The sequence below is a fragment of the Pan paniscus genome, chromosome 8 (genome assembly GCF_029289425.2).
Source record: "Pan paniscus chromosome 8, NHGRI_mPanPan1-v2.0_pri, whole genome shotgun sequence".
Taxonomy (NCBI): Eukaryota; Metazoa; Chordata; class Mammalia; order Primates; family Hominidae; genus Pan; species Pan paniscus.
In genome coordinates, this window is record NC_073257.2 from 45,117,548 (window position 1) to 45,135,996 (window position 18,449).

The 18,449-nt window shown below is 38.0% G+C and overlaps 1 protein-coding gene across 1 annotated transcript in view; it reads left to right on the top strand.

Annotated features, from left to right (window-relative positions):
* The window catches only part of CCDC7 (coiled-coil domain containing 7), a 424,140-nt gene that overhangs the window by 21,415 nt on the left and 384,276 nt on the right, over positions 1–18,449 (top strand). The window contains exon 9 of the mRNA XM_055092614.2: positions 1,030–1,086. Within this exon, the coding sequence (XP_054948589.1) occupies positions 1,030–1,086 (57 nt within the window). The remainder of the gene's footprint in view (positions 1–1,029; positions 1,087–18,449) is intronic.

Here is an 18,449-nt window from a genome sequence, read left to right on the forward strand (position 1 = left end):
TTTGAGACTTAAAGTTAAAAATTTACAGTTATAAAATTATACAATGGTAAATTTAGATAATAATAGTGAGTTTGATATTTTAATAAAAGTTTTTATTATGTTCCAAATTCTGGGAACATACAAAATGAATACAATGTGTATCCCCTATACAGACAACAATGTGGTTGTTACTTCCGTAAAATTTACAGCTTAGTAAGGATACAAGTACATTATCTAGCATGTTAGTACAGTGTCATGCATGATAAAGGTATGTGGAATTTGCATTGGGTCCACAGAAAGGAGCAATCTGTTCAACCTAAGGAGTTAGAAGACTTTATGCAACTTTAAAGGGTGAATAGGATTTAGTCAAGTAAAGAAGGGAAATATTTGGTATTTTAAGAAGACAATAGCGTGAACAAACAACATGCATAGAGAATTACAACTGGATTGGTATTAGAGTAAGAAGCAATATATAGGGATGAAGTAACAGAGGGCCTAGTCATAGTGGGAATGGATGCTCTGCTAAGGAGCTTAGACTTTTTTCAAAAATAATAATCATTGAAGATTTTTTGTAGGATTTAATTTTAGAGAAGTTTTTTCCTGATTGCACTGTAGAAGCTAGATTTGGGGACTAGGAGTAGGAAAGGGAAGTTATTATACCTTAGATGTGTGATAAGTACCTATATTCAGAGACTAGTGAAAAGAAGAAGGGAGTCAGGTTTGAGAAGTATTTACTTGAAAGTTGATGATTGGATATGGAAGGAAGGAAGACTAGATAATGATGGTACCATCAATGAATATAAGAGAATACAAGAGCAAAAACAAGTTTTGATGAGAAAGTGATGTTTATAATCAGCTGTTACACACATTCTTTTAAATATTACCATTTCTTACCTGATTAGGAAGATCTGCAGTGTTGGCAGTTATTATTTTTTCAAAGTTTTCTTTCTTCTGAATAAGTTACTAAAATTAAAACAATAAAATTTAAACTCAATTAGTATATATAATTGCCGTTTGAAGTTTATAGTGACAAATACACTTTTACTTCAGAATTCATAGAAGCCCACTCAACTGATGAATTTAAAGATGTTTCTGCAACAGAACCACGTAAGTTTCCACTCATTAAAGCATTATTGTGATAATAACCTCTGTTACATTAATTTCTATAAAGTAATAATTATTAGGTTAACAGTACAGACTCCTTGCCTTGGAGTTTGGAGCCATATAGTTGAGCTGGTTGTCAAGCAAGTATTGAAATTCTTAGTTAAGGATACGTGTTACTGAAACTAGATTCTTTTTTTTTTTTTTTTTTGAGACAGAGTCTTGCTCTGTTGCCCAGGCTGGAGTGCAGTGGCATGATCTCAGCTCACTGCAACCTCTGCCTCCTGGGTTCAAGTGATTCTTGTCCCTCAGCCTCCCGAGTAGCTGGGATTACAGGCATGAACCACCACACCCAGCTAACTTTTGTATTTTTTTTTCTTTTTTTTTTAGTAGAGAGAGTTTCACCATGTTGGCCAGGCTGGTCTTGAACTCCTGACCTCAGGTAATCTGCCTGCCTTGGCCTCCCAAAGTGTTGGGATTACAGGCGTGAGCCACTGCGCCCGGCCTAGATTAATTTTTGAGGAGTGCATGTTAGTACATGGAATGGAGAATTTTGAGTTGTGATTAGAACGTACTACTGAAATGTTGGCAGGCCTTTGAGGTGTAGCAGTGATAAATTTAAATAGTTTGTAGATTTTGTTACTAGGAATTATATCCACAAATGCTTTGACTGCAGATGAGTAGTTGTCAGTTCAGGAATATAAAGAACTGCTAGAGCTTGTATGTTAAGTTTGTGACTACTTGTCAATAGAAAGGAAATTAACTTTCTTATGTCTTAGGGCTGGAGAGAATTTTGAAATAATAGTGTAAAGCACACTATGGAATACAGTTCAAAAGTAGAAAATAATATTTGCTTGGAACAGGTTGCTGGGAATTCTGCCCTCTTTCAACTTCAGCTTTAAACCCAAACGTTGCCATGTTTAAACCAAGGACAGCTGCACATCTTACAGCACTCCCAAGTTCTATAGAGATTTCTGGTTGAAGAGAGCTCTGACTGACTAGGTGGAGTAGAAAGGTATATAGAACTTTGGAGTAGATAGTGAAAACCTCTGTATACATCGAGGGGAATCCTTTGTACATCTATGGACCTCTCAAGAGCTCTCTCTTTTTCTCTCTCTCAATCTGTATGGTTGCCTTCCTTCTAATATTGTACCTTGGCTTCCACAAACACTGAACTTTGTTTCCTAAACTCAAGGTGACCAGTGTGCTCTGAGTTCCCCTTCCCTACACTGTGGACTGGCAATTCTAGACAGCAAACTGGGGTCATCACAGGGCCTTTCCACTTTATTTCCATATGTGCTGCATTCACTGTTTTCCAATTTCTGAATACTACTGTTTCATGTATTTTTGTCCAGTATTTAAGTGGTTTAAAGTAGAAAAGTAATTCTGGTCCCTGATGCTCCATCATGGATGAAAGCAGAAATCGCTGTACCCACTTATAGTCTAATGGAATACATCTTCCAATCATAAAACCACATTTCAAAAGGAGAAAATATAATTGAGATTTTGCTCATGGTTCTAAAGGGGAGCAGAGGACAGAATTATATTGTACAATATGGAGAAAATGCTTTGCAAATTCGTAAGATCTTTTTTCAGTGGCAGTTGTTTCAGGTTCTTAGCTTTACTAGTATTGACCTACTGTCTTTCTCTGTTGCTGTATTTCACTTGTTTACTATAATTTTCTTTTAAAAGTACCTCCTCTCTTCTTCTCTGGCCACACTTAATCCTCTCTTCCCTTCCTGTTTTCTAAATTCTATTAAATCTTATAGCCTGGCCAGCAAGACAAAAGCTACCTTTGTATTGCACTCTGGTTTTGCTTTCAGGTCACAATTTCATCTTGATGTTCCTTCATTTAATAATTAATTGACTATTTTTTAGAGAAGTTTTAGGTTCACAGAAAAATTGAACAGAAATTACAGAGTTCCCATTAGTGCAGTCCCCCCACTTCCCGCATAAAGCTTCCCCTGTTATTAACATTTTGCATTAATGTGATACATTTGTTATGGTTGATGAACCAATTTTGATACATTATTATTAACTAAAGTCCATAGTTTACATCTGGTTTGCTTTTTGCCTTGTACAGCTCAGTGGGTTTTGACAAATGTATCATGTCTTGGATCCACCATTACAGTGTCACAGAATAGTTTAATTGCCCCCAAAATCCCCTGTGTCCCACCTATTCACCTCTTCCTCCATCCACCTGAATCCCTGGAAACCACTAATCTGTTTATTTACTGTTTCTATAGTATTTCCTTTTCAAGAATGTTGTATATTTGATATTATTAGTCTTTCTTTTACCTAACAATGTACAGTTAAAGTTCCTCCGTGTCTTTCAATAGTTTGACAGTTTATTTCTTTTTAATTGCTGATAAATAATCAATTTATGGATTTACTACAATTTATCCATTTACCTATGAAAGGGCATCTTGGTTGTTTCCACGTTTTGGCAATTATAAATAAAGCTACTATCAACACTTTTGTTCAGGTTTTTGTGTAGATGTAAGTTTTCAGCTCAATTGGGTAAACACAAAGGAGCATGACTGCTAAGTCATATAGTAAGAGTTGTTTAGCATTATAAGAAACTGCCAAATGAGCGTGCAAAGGGGCTGTACCATTTTGCATTCCCCCCTGCAATTGAGGAGAATTCTTGTTGCTCCACATCTTTGTCAGCATTTAGAATTGACAGTGTTTGGGCTTTTAGCCATTCTAATAGTTGTGTAGTGATTTTTCATTGTTTTCATTTGCAGTTCCATGACTATACATGATGTTGAGCATGTTTTCATAAGCTTATTTGCCATCTGTTTCATTTCTTTGGTGAGGTATTCAGGTCTTTTACCCATTTTAAAAATTGGGTTATTTGTTTTCTTATTGTTGAGTTTTAAGAGTTCTTTTTATATTTTGGATACAAGCCTTGTATCAGATATGTGTTTGGCAAAGATATTCTCTCAGTCTGTGGCTTATCTTTTCATTCTTTTAGCAGTGTCTTTTGCAGAGCCAGAATAAAGTCAAACTTACCATTTTTTTTTTTATTTCACGAATTGTGCTTTAGGTGTTGTATGTAAAAATTCATCTTCAAACCCAAAGTTACCTAGATAGTCTCTTCTACTGTCTTGTAAAAGTTTTATAGTTTTGCATTTTACATTTATAACTATGATCCATTTTGAGTTAATTTTTTTTTTTTGAGATGGAGTCTCGCTCTGTCGCTGGAGTACAATGGTGCAATCTCGACCCACTGCAACCTCCGCCTCCCTGTTCAAGTGATTCTCCTGCCTCAGCCTCCCTAGCAACTGGGACCACAGGCGTGCGCCACCACGCCCGGCTAATTTTTGTATTTTTAGTAGAGATGGGGTTTCACCATGTTGGTGAGGCTGGTCTCGAACTCCTGACCTCGTGATCCGCCTGCCTCAGCCTCCCAAAGTACTGGGATTACAGGCGTGAGCCACTGCGCCCAGCCCATTTTGAGTTAATTTTTGTGAGAACTGTAAAGTCTATGTCTAGAGTCATTGTTTTTTTTTTGCATTTGGATGTCCAGTTGTTTCAGCATCATTTGTTGAGAAGAGTACTCTTTCTTCATTGAGTTGCCTTTGTTCCTTTGCCAAAGATCAGTTGCGTATATTTGTGAGTCTGTTTTTGGGCTCTTTATTCTGTTTGCTTGTCTGTCTATTTTGGCAGTGCTACATGTCTTGATTACTTTAGCTTTTAGTAAGTATTGAAGTTGGGTAGTGTCAGTCCTCCAACTTTGTTGTTCTTCAACATTGTGTTGACTTCTCTGGGTCTATTAAACTTTATAAACTTTAGAAACAATTTGTTGGTATCCAAAAAATACCTTGCTGGGATTTTGATTGAGATTGCATTGAATCTATAGATTAAATGGACAAGAACTTGTATCTTAACAATATTGTATCTTTCATTCTATGAACATGAAATATCTCTCCATTTATTTAGATCGTATTTGCTTTCTTTCATCAGAGTAATGAACTTTTCCTCATATAGATCTTGTACATATTTTCTTTTAGATTTACACTGAAGTGTTGAAATTTCAGTGCTACTATAAGTGGTGCTAATATCTATAATTTAAAATTCAAATACAAATACTTCATTGCTGGTATATAGGAAAGCAATTGCAATTAACTTTTGTGTCCTGTAAATTTGCAATAATTGTTTATTACTAGATATTGGTGATTCTTTGGGATATTCTATAGAGACAGTCACATTATCTAACAGACAGTGTTACTTCTTCCTTCTGATTTTCTTTTCTTATATTATTGCATTAGCTAGGACTTCCAGTATGATGTTAAATAGCATGGTAAAAATGGGCATGCTTGCCTTCTTCCTGATCTTAGGGAGGAAGCATTTAGGATTTCACTGTAAGTATGATGTTAGCTATAAACTTTTTGTAGATTTTCTTTATCAAACTGAGGAAGCTTACTTCTATTTTATTTATAATTTACAAAGAGTTTTTTAAAATTATGGGTAGGTGTTAGATTTTGTCAAATACGTTTTCTGCATTTATTGATATGATCATATGATTTTTCTTCTTTAGCATGTAGATTACATTAATTGATTTTTGAATATTGGACTAGCCTTACGTACCTGGAATAACCCATTTGGTTGTGTTGTATAGTTCTTTCTATACATTTATGTATGTGATTTGCTAATGTTTTGTTGAGGATTTTCACATATGTATTCATGAAAGATATTCATCTGTAGTTTTCCTTTCTTGTAATGTCTTTGTCCGGCTTTGGTATTGGAGTGATACTGGCCTCATAGAATGAGTCAGGAAATGTTCCCTGTGTTTCTGTCTTCTGGAAGAGATCATAAAGAATTGGCATAATTTCTTAGTTAAATGTTTGGTAGAATTTGCCAAGTGAAACCATCTGAGCATAGTACCTGCTGTTTTGGAAGGTTATTAATTATTGATTCAATTTCTTTTAAATAGGCCTATTCATAATATCAATTTCTCCTTTGTGAGTTTTGGTAGATTGTGAGTTTCCAAGAATTTATCCATATAATCTAAATTATCAAATTTGTTAGCATAAGTTATTTATAGTATTTGTTTATTGTCCCTTTATGTCCATGTGGTCAGTAGTGATGGTCCCTCTTTCTTTTTTTGCAAATAGAAATAATTTTATTTCTTGCTTTCGTATTTGGACACCTTTTATTTCTTTTCTTGCTTAATTGCTCTAGCTAGGAATTCCAGCACTATGTTGAATAGAAGTGGCAAGAATGGGCATCTTTATCTTGTTCTTCATCTTAGAGGAAAATCTTTCAACTTTTCACTGTTGACTGTGTAGCTGTGGGCTTGTGATAGTTGGCCATTATTGTTTTGAAGTACATTCCTTCTGTATCTAATTTGTTATTTTTGTCATGAAAGAATGTTGAATTTTTTCAAATGTTTTTCCCCATATATTGAGGCTATCATATGATTTTTGTATTTTATTCTAGTAATACAGTATATCACATTTATTTGCATATTTTGAACCATCTTTGCACCCCAGGGATCAGTCCCACTTGGTCATAGTGAATGATTCTTTTAATGTGCTGTCAATTCAGTTTGCTAGTATTTTGTTAAAGATATTTGTATCCATATTCATCAGAGATATTGGACTGTGTTTTCTTTTCTCATAGCGTCTTTGTCTGGCTTTGGTATTAGGGTAATACTAACCTTGAAAAATAGTTCAGAAGTATTCCTTCCTCTTCAAGATTTTCGAAGAATTCGAGAAGCATTCTACTAGTTCTTTAAATGTTGGGTAGAATTAGGCCATAAAACCACTGGGTCCTGGTTTTTTCTTTTTTTTTTTTTTAGTGGGGGATTTTATCACTGAGTCAGTCTTCTTATTAATTACTAGTCTGTTCAGACTTTCTGTTTCTTCATGATTTAGTCTTGGTGGGTTGTATGTGTCTATGAATTATCCAGTTATTTTAGGGTATCTATTTTGTGGGTGTATAAATGCTCACAGTAGTCTTTATCCTTTGTATTTTTTTGGTATCAGTTATTATGTCTCTTCTTTCTTTTCCAATGTTACTTGAGTCTTGCTGTTTTTTCTTAGTCCAGCTAAAGTCTTGTCAATTATGTTTATCTTTTCAAAAACCAAATCTTAGTTTTGTTGAACTTTTCTATGATTTTTCTAGTCTCTATTTTATGTACTTCTGCGCTAATCTTTTATTTCCTTCCTTTTACTAACTTTGGGCTCAGTTTGTTCTTTTTCTAGTTCCTTGAGGTGTGACATTACGTTATTTGAGCTCTTTTGTCTTTTTTTAATGTATACTTTATTTATTTACTTATTTATTTAGAGATAGGGTCTTGCTCTGTTGCCCAGGCTGGAGTAGAGTGATGTGATCATAGCTCACTCCAACCTCAAACTCCTGGCCTCAAGTGATTCTCTCACTTAGCCTCCTTAGTAGCTGACATTGCAAGTGTGGGACACTGTGCCCAGCTTGAATGTAGGTTTTTACTGCTATAATCTTCCTTTTAATAACTGCTTTTGCTGCATCACATAAATTTTGGTATGTTTCCATTTTTGTGTGTCATAAGATATTTTTTGATTTCTTTTTGATTTTCTTTTTGACCCATTGTTCAGGAGTATGTTAGTTTCCACGTATTTGTAAATCTTTCAATTTTTCTTCAGTTATTGATTTCTAGTTTCATGCCACTGTGATTGGGAAATACTTGATATGATTTTAGCCTTCTTAAATTTTATAAGACTTACTGGCCTAACACAAGATCTGTCCTTTAGAACATTCCATTTGCACTTGAGAAAGCTCTATATTCTCCTGCTGTTGAATGGACTATCTTGTATATGTCTGTTAGGTCCATTGGTGTAAAGTGTGGTTAAAATGTAAGGTTTCCTTATTTGTTTTCTGTCTGGATGATTTGTCCATTATTGAATGTACAGTACTGACGGCCTCTGCTATTATTGTATTGCTGTCTATCTCTCTCTTCAGATCTATTAATATTTGTTTTATATATTTAGGTGTTGCAATGTTGGGTGTGTATATATTTGTTATATTCTCTTAAGCTTTTTTCATTATATAATAATCTTCTTTGTCTCTTGTGACTGTTTTTGATTTAAAGTATCTGGTCTGATGTCCAAGTATAGCCACAGCTGCTCATTTATTGGTTTCTAATTGCATGGAGTATCTACTTACATCCCTTCACATTTATTCTGTGAGTAAACAGCAGGTAGTCTTGTTTTTTATTCATTCAGCCCTTCTGTGTCTTTGAATTGAATAATTTGATCCATTTACTCTCAAGTTACCTTTAATAAATAAGGACTTACTATTGCCATTCTGTTAATTGCTTTTTAGCTGTTTTGTAGATCCTTTGTTCTTTTATTCCCTGTTTGCTATCTTCCTTTGTGATTTGTTGATATACTTTTACTCCCCTCTAAGCATTTTATGTTTTTGATGTTATAATTCACATATTTTATATTGAATTTTATTAAGAAATTCTTGTAGCTATAGGTATTTTGTTTTTTACCCTTTATTCTGTAGACATAAGTGATTTACAGACTACTGCTACAATATTATGGTATGTAATTTTACTATATACACACTTTCACCAGTGAGTTTTATACTTTCATATGTATTTGTGTTACTACTTAGTGTCCTTTCATTTCAGATTGAAGAGCTCCCTTTATCATTTTTGTAAGGCAAGCCTGATGATGATGAACTCCTGAGCTTTTGTCAGAGAAAGTATCACTCCTTCATTTTTGTAGACCAACTTTTCTGGGTAAGGTATTCTTGGTTGGCAGTTTTTTTCTTCCAGAACTTTGAAAATATCTTCTTACTCTCTCTTAGACTGCAAAATTTTCACTGCTGATAGCCCTATGGGGATTCTCTCTGTGTGAGGAAGCTCTTTTCTTTGTTGCTTTCAAGATTCTCTTTTTGTCTTTAATTTTTGACAGTTTGGTTATAATACATTTTGGTGAAATATTCTTTGGGTTGTACCTGTTTGGAGACGTTTTATCTTTCTGATGTTTATATCTTTCCCTATATTTGGGACATTTTGAGCCATTATTTCTTCAAATAAGCTTTCTCCCCCTTTTTCTTTTTTAATTCCTATAATGTAAATGATAACACTCTTGATGCTGTCCCATAAATCCTGTAGGCTTTATTTATTTTATTTTTCAGAATTAAAAAATTTAAATTTTTACATATTTAGAGGAGATAACTGCAGATTTCTTACATGTATATATTGTGTCGTGGTGAAGTCTGGGCTTTTAGTGTACCCATCACCTGAATAGTGAACATTGTATCCAATAGGTAATAGCCTTTAAAATTCCTTTTTATTCTTTATTCTTTTTTTCCTAACTGTATATTTTCAAATAACTTTCTTTAAGTTTACAGATTCTTTCTTCTCCTTGATGAATTATACAGTTGACATATTTTTTACTTATCTTTTCTAATTTTAATTTTATTAATTATATTCTTTGGCATCAGAATTTCTTTTTTTTATTATACTTTAAGTTTTAGGGTACATGTGCACAACGTGCAGGTTAGTTACATATGTATACATGTGCCATGTTGGTGTGCTGCACCCAGTGACTCGTCATTTAACATTAGGTATATCTCCAAATGCTATCCCTCCCGCCTCCCCCAACCCCACAACAGGCCCCGGTGTGTGATGTTCCCTTTCCTGTGTCCATGTGTTCTCATTGTTCAATTCCCACCTATGAGTGAGGACATGCGGTGTTTGGTTTTTTGTCCTTGCGATAGTTTGCTGAGAATGATGGTTTCCAGCTTCATCCATGTCCCTACAAAGGACATGAACTCATCCTTTTTTATGGCTGCATAGTATTCCATGGTGTATATGTGCCACATTTTCTTAATCCAGTCTATCATTGTTGGACATTTGGGTTGGTTCCAAGTCTTTGCTATTGTGAATAGTGCCGCAATAAACATACGTGTGCATGTGTCTTTATAGCAGCATGATTTATAATCCTTTGGGTATATACCCAGTAATGGGATTGCTGGGTCATAATTGAGGAATCGCCACACTGACTTCCACAATGGTTGAACTAGTTTACAGTCCCACCAACAGTGTAAAAGTGTTTCTGTTTCTCCACATCCTCTCCAGCGCCTGTTGTTTCCTGACTTTTTAATGATCACCATTCTAACTGATGTGAGATGGTATCTCATTGTGGTTTTGATTTGCATTTCTCTGATGGCCAGTGATGATGAGCATTTTTTCATGTGTCTTTTGGCTGCATAAAAGTCTTCTTTTGAGAAGTGTCTGTTCATACCCATTGCACACTTTTTGATGGGGTTGTTTGTTTTTTTCTTCCAAATTTGTTGGAGTTCATTGTAGATTCTGGATATTAGCCCTTTGTCAGATGAGTAGATTGCAGAAATTTTCTCCCATTCTGTAGGTTGCCTGTTCACTCTGATGGTAGTTTCTTTTGCTGTGAAGAAGCTCTTTAGTTTAATTAGATCCCATTTGTCAATTTTGGCTTTTGTTGCCATTGCTTTTGGTGTTTTAGACATGAAGTCCTTGCCCATGCCTATGTCCTGAATGGTATTGCCTAGGTTTTCTTCTAGGGTTTTTATGGTTTCAGGTCTAACATTTAAGTCTGTAATCCATCTCGAATTGATTTTTGTATAAGGTGTAAGGAAGGGATCCAGTTTCAGCTTTCTACATATGGCCAGCCAGTTTTCCCAGCACCGTTTATTAAATAGGGAATCCTTTCCCCATTTCTTGTTTTTGTCAGGTTTGTCAAAGATCAGATGGTTTTCGATGTGTGGTATTATTTCCGAGGGCTCTATTCTGTTCCATTGGTCTATATCTCTGTTTTGGTACCAGTACCATGCTGTTTTGGTTACTGTAGCCTTGTAGTATAGTTGGAAGTCAGGTAGCATGATGCCTCCAGCTTTGTTCTTTTGACTTACGATTGACTTGGCAATGTGGGCTCTTTTTTGGTTCCATATGAACTTTAAAGTAGTTTTTTCGAATTCTGTGAAGAAAGTCATTTGTAGCTTGATGCGGATGGCATTGAATCGATAAATTACCTGGGGCAGTATGGCCATTTTCACAATATTGATTCTTCCTATCCATGAGCATGGAATGTTCTTCCATTTATTTGTGTCCTCTTTTATTTTGCTGAGCAGTGGTTTGTAGTTCTCTTTGAAGAGGTCCTTCACATGCCCTGTAAGTTGGATTCCCAGGTGTTTTATTCTCTTTGAAGCAATTGTGAATGGGAGTTCACTCATGATTTGGCTCCCTGTTTGTCTGTTATTGGTATATAGGAATGCTTGTGATTTTTGCACATTGATTTTGTATCCTGAGACTTTGCTGAAGTTGCTCATCACCTTAAGGAGATTTTGGGCTGAGACGATGGGGTTTTCTAAATATACAGTCATGTCATCTGCAAACAGGGACAATTTGACTTCCTCTTTTCCTAATTGAATACCCTTTATTTCTTTCTCTTGCCTTATTGCCGTGGCCAGAACTTCCAATACTATGTTGAATAGGAGTGGTGAGGGAGGGCATTGCTGTCTTGTGCCAGTTTTCAAAGGGAATGCTTCCAGTTTTTGCCCATTCAGTATGATATTGGCTGTGGGTTTGTCATAAATAGCTCTTATTATTTTCAGATATGTCCCATCAATTACCTAGTTTATTGAGAGTTTTTAGCATGAAGCGCTGTTGAATTTTGTCAAAGGCCTTTTCTGCATCTATTGAGATAATTGTGTGGTTTTTGTCGTTGGTTCTGTTTATATGATGGATTACGTTTATTGATTTGTGTATGTTGAACCAGCCTTGCATCCCAGGGATGAAGCCCACTTGATCGTGGTGGATAAGCTTTTTGATGTGCTGCTGAATTTGGTTTGCCAGTATTTTACTGAGGATTTTTGCATCGATGTTCATCAGGGATATTGGTCTAAAATTCTCTTTCTTTGTTGTGTCTCTGCCAGGCTTTGGTATCAGGATGATGCTGGCCTCATAAAATGAGTTAGGGAGCATTCCCTCTTTTTCTATTGATTGGAATACTTTCAGAAGGAGTGGTACCAGCTCCTCCTTGTACCTCTGGTAGAATTCGGCTGTGAATCCATCTGGTCCTGGACTTTTTTTGGTTGGTAAGCTATTAATTATTGCCTCAATTTCAGAGCCTGTTATTGGTTTATTCAGGGATTCAACTTCTTCCTGGTTTAGTCTTGGGAGGGTGTGTCGAGGAATTTATCCATTTCTTCTAGATTTTCTAGTTTATTTGCATAGAGGTGTTTATAGTATTCTCTGACAGCAGTTTGTATTTCTGTGGGATTGGTGGTGATATCCCCTTTATCATTTTTTATTGCGTCTATTTGATTCTTCTCTCTTTTCTTCTTTATTAGTCTTGCTAGCGGTCTATCAATTTTGTTGATCTTTTCAAAAAATCAGCTCCTGGATTCATTGAATTTTTGAAGGGTTTTTTTGTGTCTCTATTTCCTTCAGTTCTACTCTGATCTTAGTTATTTCTTGCCTTCTGCTAGCTTTTGAATGTGTTTGCTCTTGCTTCTCTAGTTCTTTTAATTGTGATGTTAGGGTGTCCATTTTAGAGATCTTTCCTGCTTTCTCTTGTGGGCATTTAGTGCTATAAATTTCCCTCTACACACTGCTTTGAATGTGTCCCAGAGATTCTAGGATGTTATGTCTTTGTTCTTGTTGGTTTCAAAGAACATCTTTATTCCTGCCTTCATTTCATTATTTACCTAGTAGTCATTCAGGAGCAGGTTGTTCAGTTTCCATGTATTTGAGCAGTTTTGAATGAGTTTCTTAATCCTGAGTTCTAGTTTGGTTGCACTGTGGTCTGAGAGACAGTTTGTTATAATTTCTGTTCTTTTACATTTGCTGAGGAGTGCTTTACTTCCAACTATGTGGTCAATTTTGGAATAAGTGCTGTGTGGTGCTGAGAAGATTGTATATTCGGTTGATTTGGGGTGGAGAGTTCTGTAGATGTCTATTAGGTCCACTTGGTGCAGAACTGAGTTCAATTCCTGGATATCCTTGTTAACTTTCTGTCTGGTTGATCTGTCAAATGTTGACAGTGGGGTGTTAAAGTCTCCCATTATTATTGTGTGGGAGTCTACATCTCTTTCTAGGTCTCCAAGGACTTGCTTTATGAATCTGGGTGCTCCTGTATTGGGTACATATATATTTAGGATAGTTAGCTCTTCTTGTTGAATTGATGCCTTTACCATTATGTAATGGCCTTCTTTGTCTCTTTTTATCTTTGTTCATTTAAAGTCTGTTTTATCAGAGACTAGGATTGCAACCCCTGCCTTTTTTTGTTTTGCATTTGCTTGGTAGATCTTCCTCCATCCCTTTATTTTGAGCCTGTGTGTGTCTCTGCACGTGAGATGGGTTTCCTGAACACAGCACACTGATGGGTCTTGAGTGTTTATCCAATTTGCCAGTCTGTGTCTTTTAATTGGAGCATTTAGCCCATTTACATTTAAGGTTAATATTGTTATGTGTGAATTTGATCCTGTCATTATGATGTTAGGTGGTTATTTTGCTCGTTAGTTGATGCAGTTTCTTCCTAGCCTTGATGGTCTTTGCAATTTGGCATGTTTTTGCAGTGTCTGGTACCGGTTGTTCCTTTCCATGTTTAGTGCTTCCTTCAGGAGCTCTTTTAGGGCAGGCCTGATGGTGACAAAATCTCTCAGCATTTGCTTGTCTGTAAAGGATTTTATTTCTCCTTCACTTATGAAGCTTAGTTTGGCTGGATATGAGATTCTGGGTTGAAAATTCTTTTCTTTAAGAATGTTGAATATTGGCCCCCACTCTCTTCTGGCTTGTAGAGTTTCTGCTGAGAGATCAGCTGTTAGTCTGATGGGCTTCCCTTTGTCGGTAACCGGACCTTTCTCTCTGGCTGCCCTTAACATTTTATCCTTCATTTCAACTTTGGTGAATCTGACAATTATGAGTCTTGGAGTTGCTGTTCTCGAGGAGTGTCTTTGTGGTGTTCTCTGTATTTCCTGAATGTGAATGTTGGCCTGCCTTGCTAGATTGGGGAAGTTCTCCTGGATAATATCCTGAAGAGTGTTTTCCAACTTGGTTCCATTCTCCCCATCACTTTCAGGTACACTAATCAGATTTGGTCTTTTCACATAGTCCCATATTTCTTGGAGGCTTTGTTCATTTCTTTTTATTCTTTTTTCTCTAAACTTCTCTTCTTACTTCATTTCATTCATTTGATCTTCCATCACTGATACCCTTTCTTCCAGTTGATCGAATCGGCTACTGAGGCTTGTGCATTCGTCATGTAGTTCTCGTGCCTTAGTTTTCATCTCCATCAGCCCTTTAAGGACTTCTCTGCATTGGTTATTCTAGTTAGCCATTCGTCTAATTGTTTTTCAAGGTTTTTAACTTCTTTGCCATGGGTTTGAACTTCCTTTTTTAGCTCAGAGTAGTTTGATTGTCTGAAGCCTTCTTCTCTCAACTCGTCAAAGTCATTCTCCGTCCAGCTTTGTTCCATTGCTGGTGAGGAGCTGCTTTCCTTTGGAGGAGGAGAGGCACTCTGATTTTTAGAGTTTCCAGTTTTTCTGCTCTGTTTTTTCCCCATCTTTGTGGTTTTATCTACATTTGGTCTTTGATGATGGTGACTTACAGATGGGATTTTGGTGTGGATGTCCTTTCTGTTTGTTAATTTTCCTTCCAACAGTCAGGACCCTCAGCTGCAGGTCTGTTGGAGTTTGCTGGAGGTCCACTCCAGACCCTGTTTGCCTGGGTATCAGCAGCGGAGGCTGCAGAACAGCAGATATTGGTGAACAGCAAATGTTGCTGCCTGATCGTTCCTCTGGAAGTTTTGTCTCAGAGGAGTACCTGGCTATGTGAAGTGTCAGTCTGCCCTTTCTAGGGGGTGCCTCCCAGTTAGGCTACTCAGGGGTCAGGGACCCATTTGAGGAGGCAGTCTGTCCGTTCTCAGATCTCCAGCTGCGTGCTGGGAGAACCACTGCTCTCTTCAAAGCTGTCAGACAGGGACATTTAAGTCTTCAGAGGATTCTGCTGCCTTTTGTTTGGCAATGCCCTGCCCTCAGAGGTGGAGTCTATAGAGGCAGGCAGGCCTCCTTGAGCTGTGTTTGGCTCCACCCAGTTTGAGCTTCCTGGCTGCTTTGTTTACCTATTCAAGCCTCGGCAATGGCGGGCGCCCCTCCCTCAGCCTCGCTGTGGCCTTGCAGTTTGATCTCAGACTGCTGTGCTAGCAATGAGTGAGACTCCATGGGCGCAGGACCCTCCAAGCCATGCGCAGGACCCTCCAAGCCATGCGCGGGATATAATCTCCTGGTGTGCTGTTTGCTAAGACCATTGGAAAAGCGCAGTATTAGGGTGGGAGTGACCCGATTTTCCAAGTGCCGTCTGTCACCCCTTTCTTTGACTAGGAAAGGGAATTCCCTGATCCCTTGTGCTTCCCGGGTGAGGCAATGCCTTGCTGTGCTTCGGCTGACGCTCGGTGTGCTGCACCCAGTGTCCTGCACCCACTTTCCGACACTCCCCAGTGAGATGAACCTGGTACCTCAGTTGGAAATGCAGAAATCACCCGTCTTCTGCGTCGCTCACACTGGGAGCTGTAGACTGGAGCTGTTCCTATTTGGCCATCTTGGCTCCAACCCCCCAGCATCAGAATTTCTGTATGGTTCTTCTGTATGATTTCTATCACTCTGTTAAACTTCTCATTTTGTTTGTGTATTGTTTTTCTGATTTTTGTTAAGTTGTCTATCAGTGTTTTCTTATAGCTTACTGAGCTTCCTTAAAACTATTATTTGAATATTTTGTCAGATATTGATAGAGTCACTTCTTCTAGACTTTATGGACTAGTTTTATATGAAAAGATCTTCACCTATGGGTGGTTGTGAGTACACTAGCTGGGTGGGGTGTGGCAATTCAGGATCCAGTGAGGATGTGGCAGTTTAGTGTCCATGTAGCTTTTTCGGCTGTGGTTGATATGGGTAAAAATTTCTGTGGTGTACAGTGGCCAAGGCTGTAGGTATCTGCAACAGTGGCAAAGCCTGACAGAATTCTTCTAATCTCTTTTACTTCCCTAAGGGAAGCTGTGGCAGAGGTGACACCTCTTGGTTCTGGATTTGGCTGGTGGGTGTGCTTCTAGTGACAGTGGTACTATTGTCTGATGCATGATACCTGTGGAGTGGTCAAGGAGCTTGGATCTGGGAGCACAGGCATGTATGGATTGACAGTGGCTTTGGGGTCCAGATGCTAGTGTGTGCAAGTCTACTGCTGCTCTGAGGACTGTGATATGGATATCCCTGCTGCTTCTGGTGTCTAGAATGCAGGCACTTGTTGAGTGGTTGCAGAGCCACATTCTGGAATGTGGTCACACCTGGAGAGCAACAGTTGCATGGGCTAGCTTGTTGTGATGGTAGCTCTGATGTCTGATGCATGTGCAGTCAGAGTCTCAAAGAGTTGCAGCAGAGCTGAGGTTGCAGCCCACATGTGTACTGAGAGACTGCAGCTTCAGGGCCCTGGGCAAGGCTAGCATGTAAAGCCAGTAGCTCTGGTGACTATATTATACATGTGCATGGTGCAGCCTTAGAGATGTGGACTGGAGTGTGAACACATGCAGAGCAACAGTGGTTCCAGGATTGAGCTGTGGCTTAGCTCACTGTGGCAGTGGCTCAGATACCTGAAGCATAGGATTCCTAGAGGAGTGGCAGAGCTAGGGTTCATTGTGCAGGCTGGTGCAGAGTGAGCATGGCTCTAGGGCCTGGGGTGGGGCTAGCCCTCAGTGAAGGTGGCTGTGGTGTCTGAGGCATGGAAGTGCGTGATCCAATGTTCAAGCCAGTGCTGGAGCCTGGGTACATATGGAGAGATTGTGACTCTGTGGTCTGGGTCACACATGGAATTGGGGCATGGTGGCTCTGGTCCTGGGTTGGCACAACAGTGGTTCCTTCTTGGTGGTGGATGGAGCAACATTTCTCTTATCTGGGGTTTTAATGGTGGCAGTGGTTATTAGTTATCTCAGTGGTGAGAGCTGTCAGTGTTCTCTGTAGAGCAGGCTACTAGGAACCATGGTGGGACCTGTTGCATGGCTGATAGTGATAGTTCCTGCACTCTTCCTCATTCCTTGCTGTCTCCAGCTGTCTCTGGTATGCTGATCTCCTCAGCTATCCTGTCTGTGTGGTTATTCTCCATTTTTTTGCTTTACTATCTTGCTGCAACTTCTTTGAGACTTTGAGCCCTACCAAGGCCACTTTCATCCATGGATAGCTGTCTAGTGGTTGTTTCTTTGTGGGGAGATGAAGACTGATATCTCCTACTTTCTCATCTTGCTAATGTCATTTTGTCTTCTTTCTTTTTTTCCCCCAGGAATGTTTTGTAATGGCTTTTTCTTCTTTCTGGGGACTGAATTTTCAAATTGTGGCTGAAATAATAGTTGATGTTCCTTGTAGTCCTTTACCATATTTAGGGCAGAATTTAAAATTATCTCATATGATATGATCAGATTACTCTTAAAATATTGTTTTATTTTGGCTGGGTGCAGTGGCTCACGCCTGTAATCCCAGCACTTTGGGAGGCCCAGACGGGCTGATCATGAGGTCAGGAGATTGAGACCATCCTGGCTAACACGGTGAAACCCTGTCTCTACTAAAAATACAAAAAAATTACCTGGGCGTGGTGGTGGGCTCCTGTAGTCCCAGCTACTCGGGAGGCTGAGGCAGGAGAATGGCAGTGAACCTGGGAGGCAGAGCTTGCAGTGAGCTGAGATCACGCCACTGCACTCCAGCCTGGGCGACAGAGCGAGACTCCGCCTCAAAAAAAAAAAAGTTGTTGTTTTATTTTATCATTTACTGTAACTTTTTATGTAAGCATTTTAAATTATTCTCTCTTACCTACAAAAAATTATAAATTTAATTCTTATGAAGCTGGCTTCTCCCAATATCCTATTTGAATCTTTGAGGAATATTGACTCTCTCAAAGTAAAGCCTCTGTTTGACTTGGTTTCTTGGTTGTACTTGATATATTTGGTACCCTGAATATATTTTACACATTTCTACTTTTTCTGCCTTTGCTTAGGGTGTTTACTTTTCATTTTTTTCTCTCTAATGAAACTCTGTCCATTCTTTAAGGCTTAGCTTCTTTATGTTTTTCTACTTTATCTTCTCAGCTCCTAAATATTTATTATTCTTCTATACCACTCTTTTGACATGTGGGATAGAAAAAATATAATTAATGTTTAGGAACTCTTGTATGCTTCTATGTTATTTAACATTTTCTTTGTGTCATGTCTTGTTTAGCAGAAAACTTAGTGCAGGGACTGTCTTCTGTCATATACTTTTTATGTCACAAGATTGAAGAGTCTTGTGGTATTACCCCAATAGTTCATTGATTATTATGGATCATTATTATGTTGGTTCTCTTTTAATTAGCATCTTAG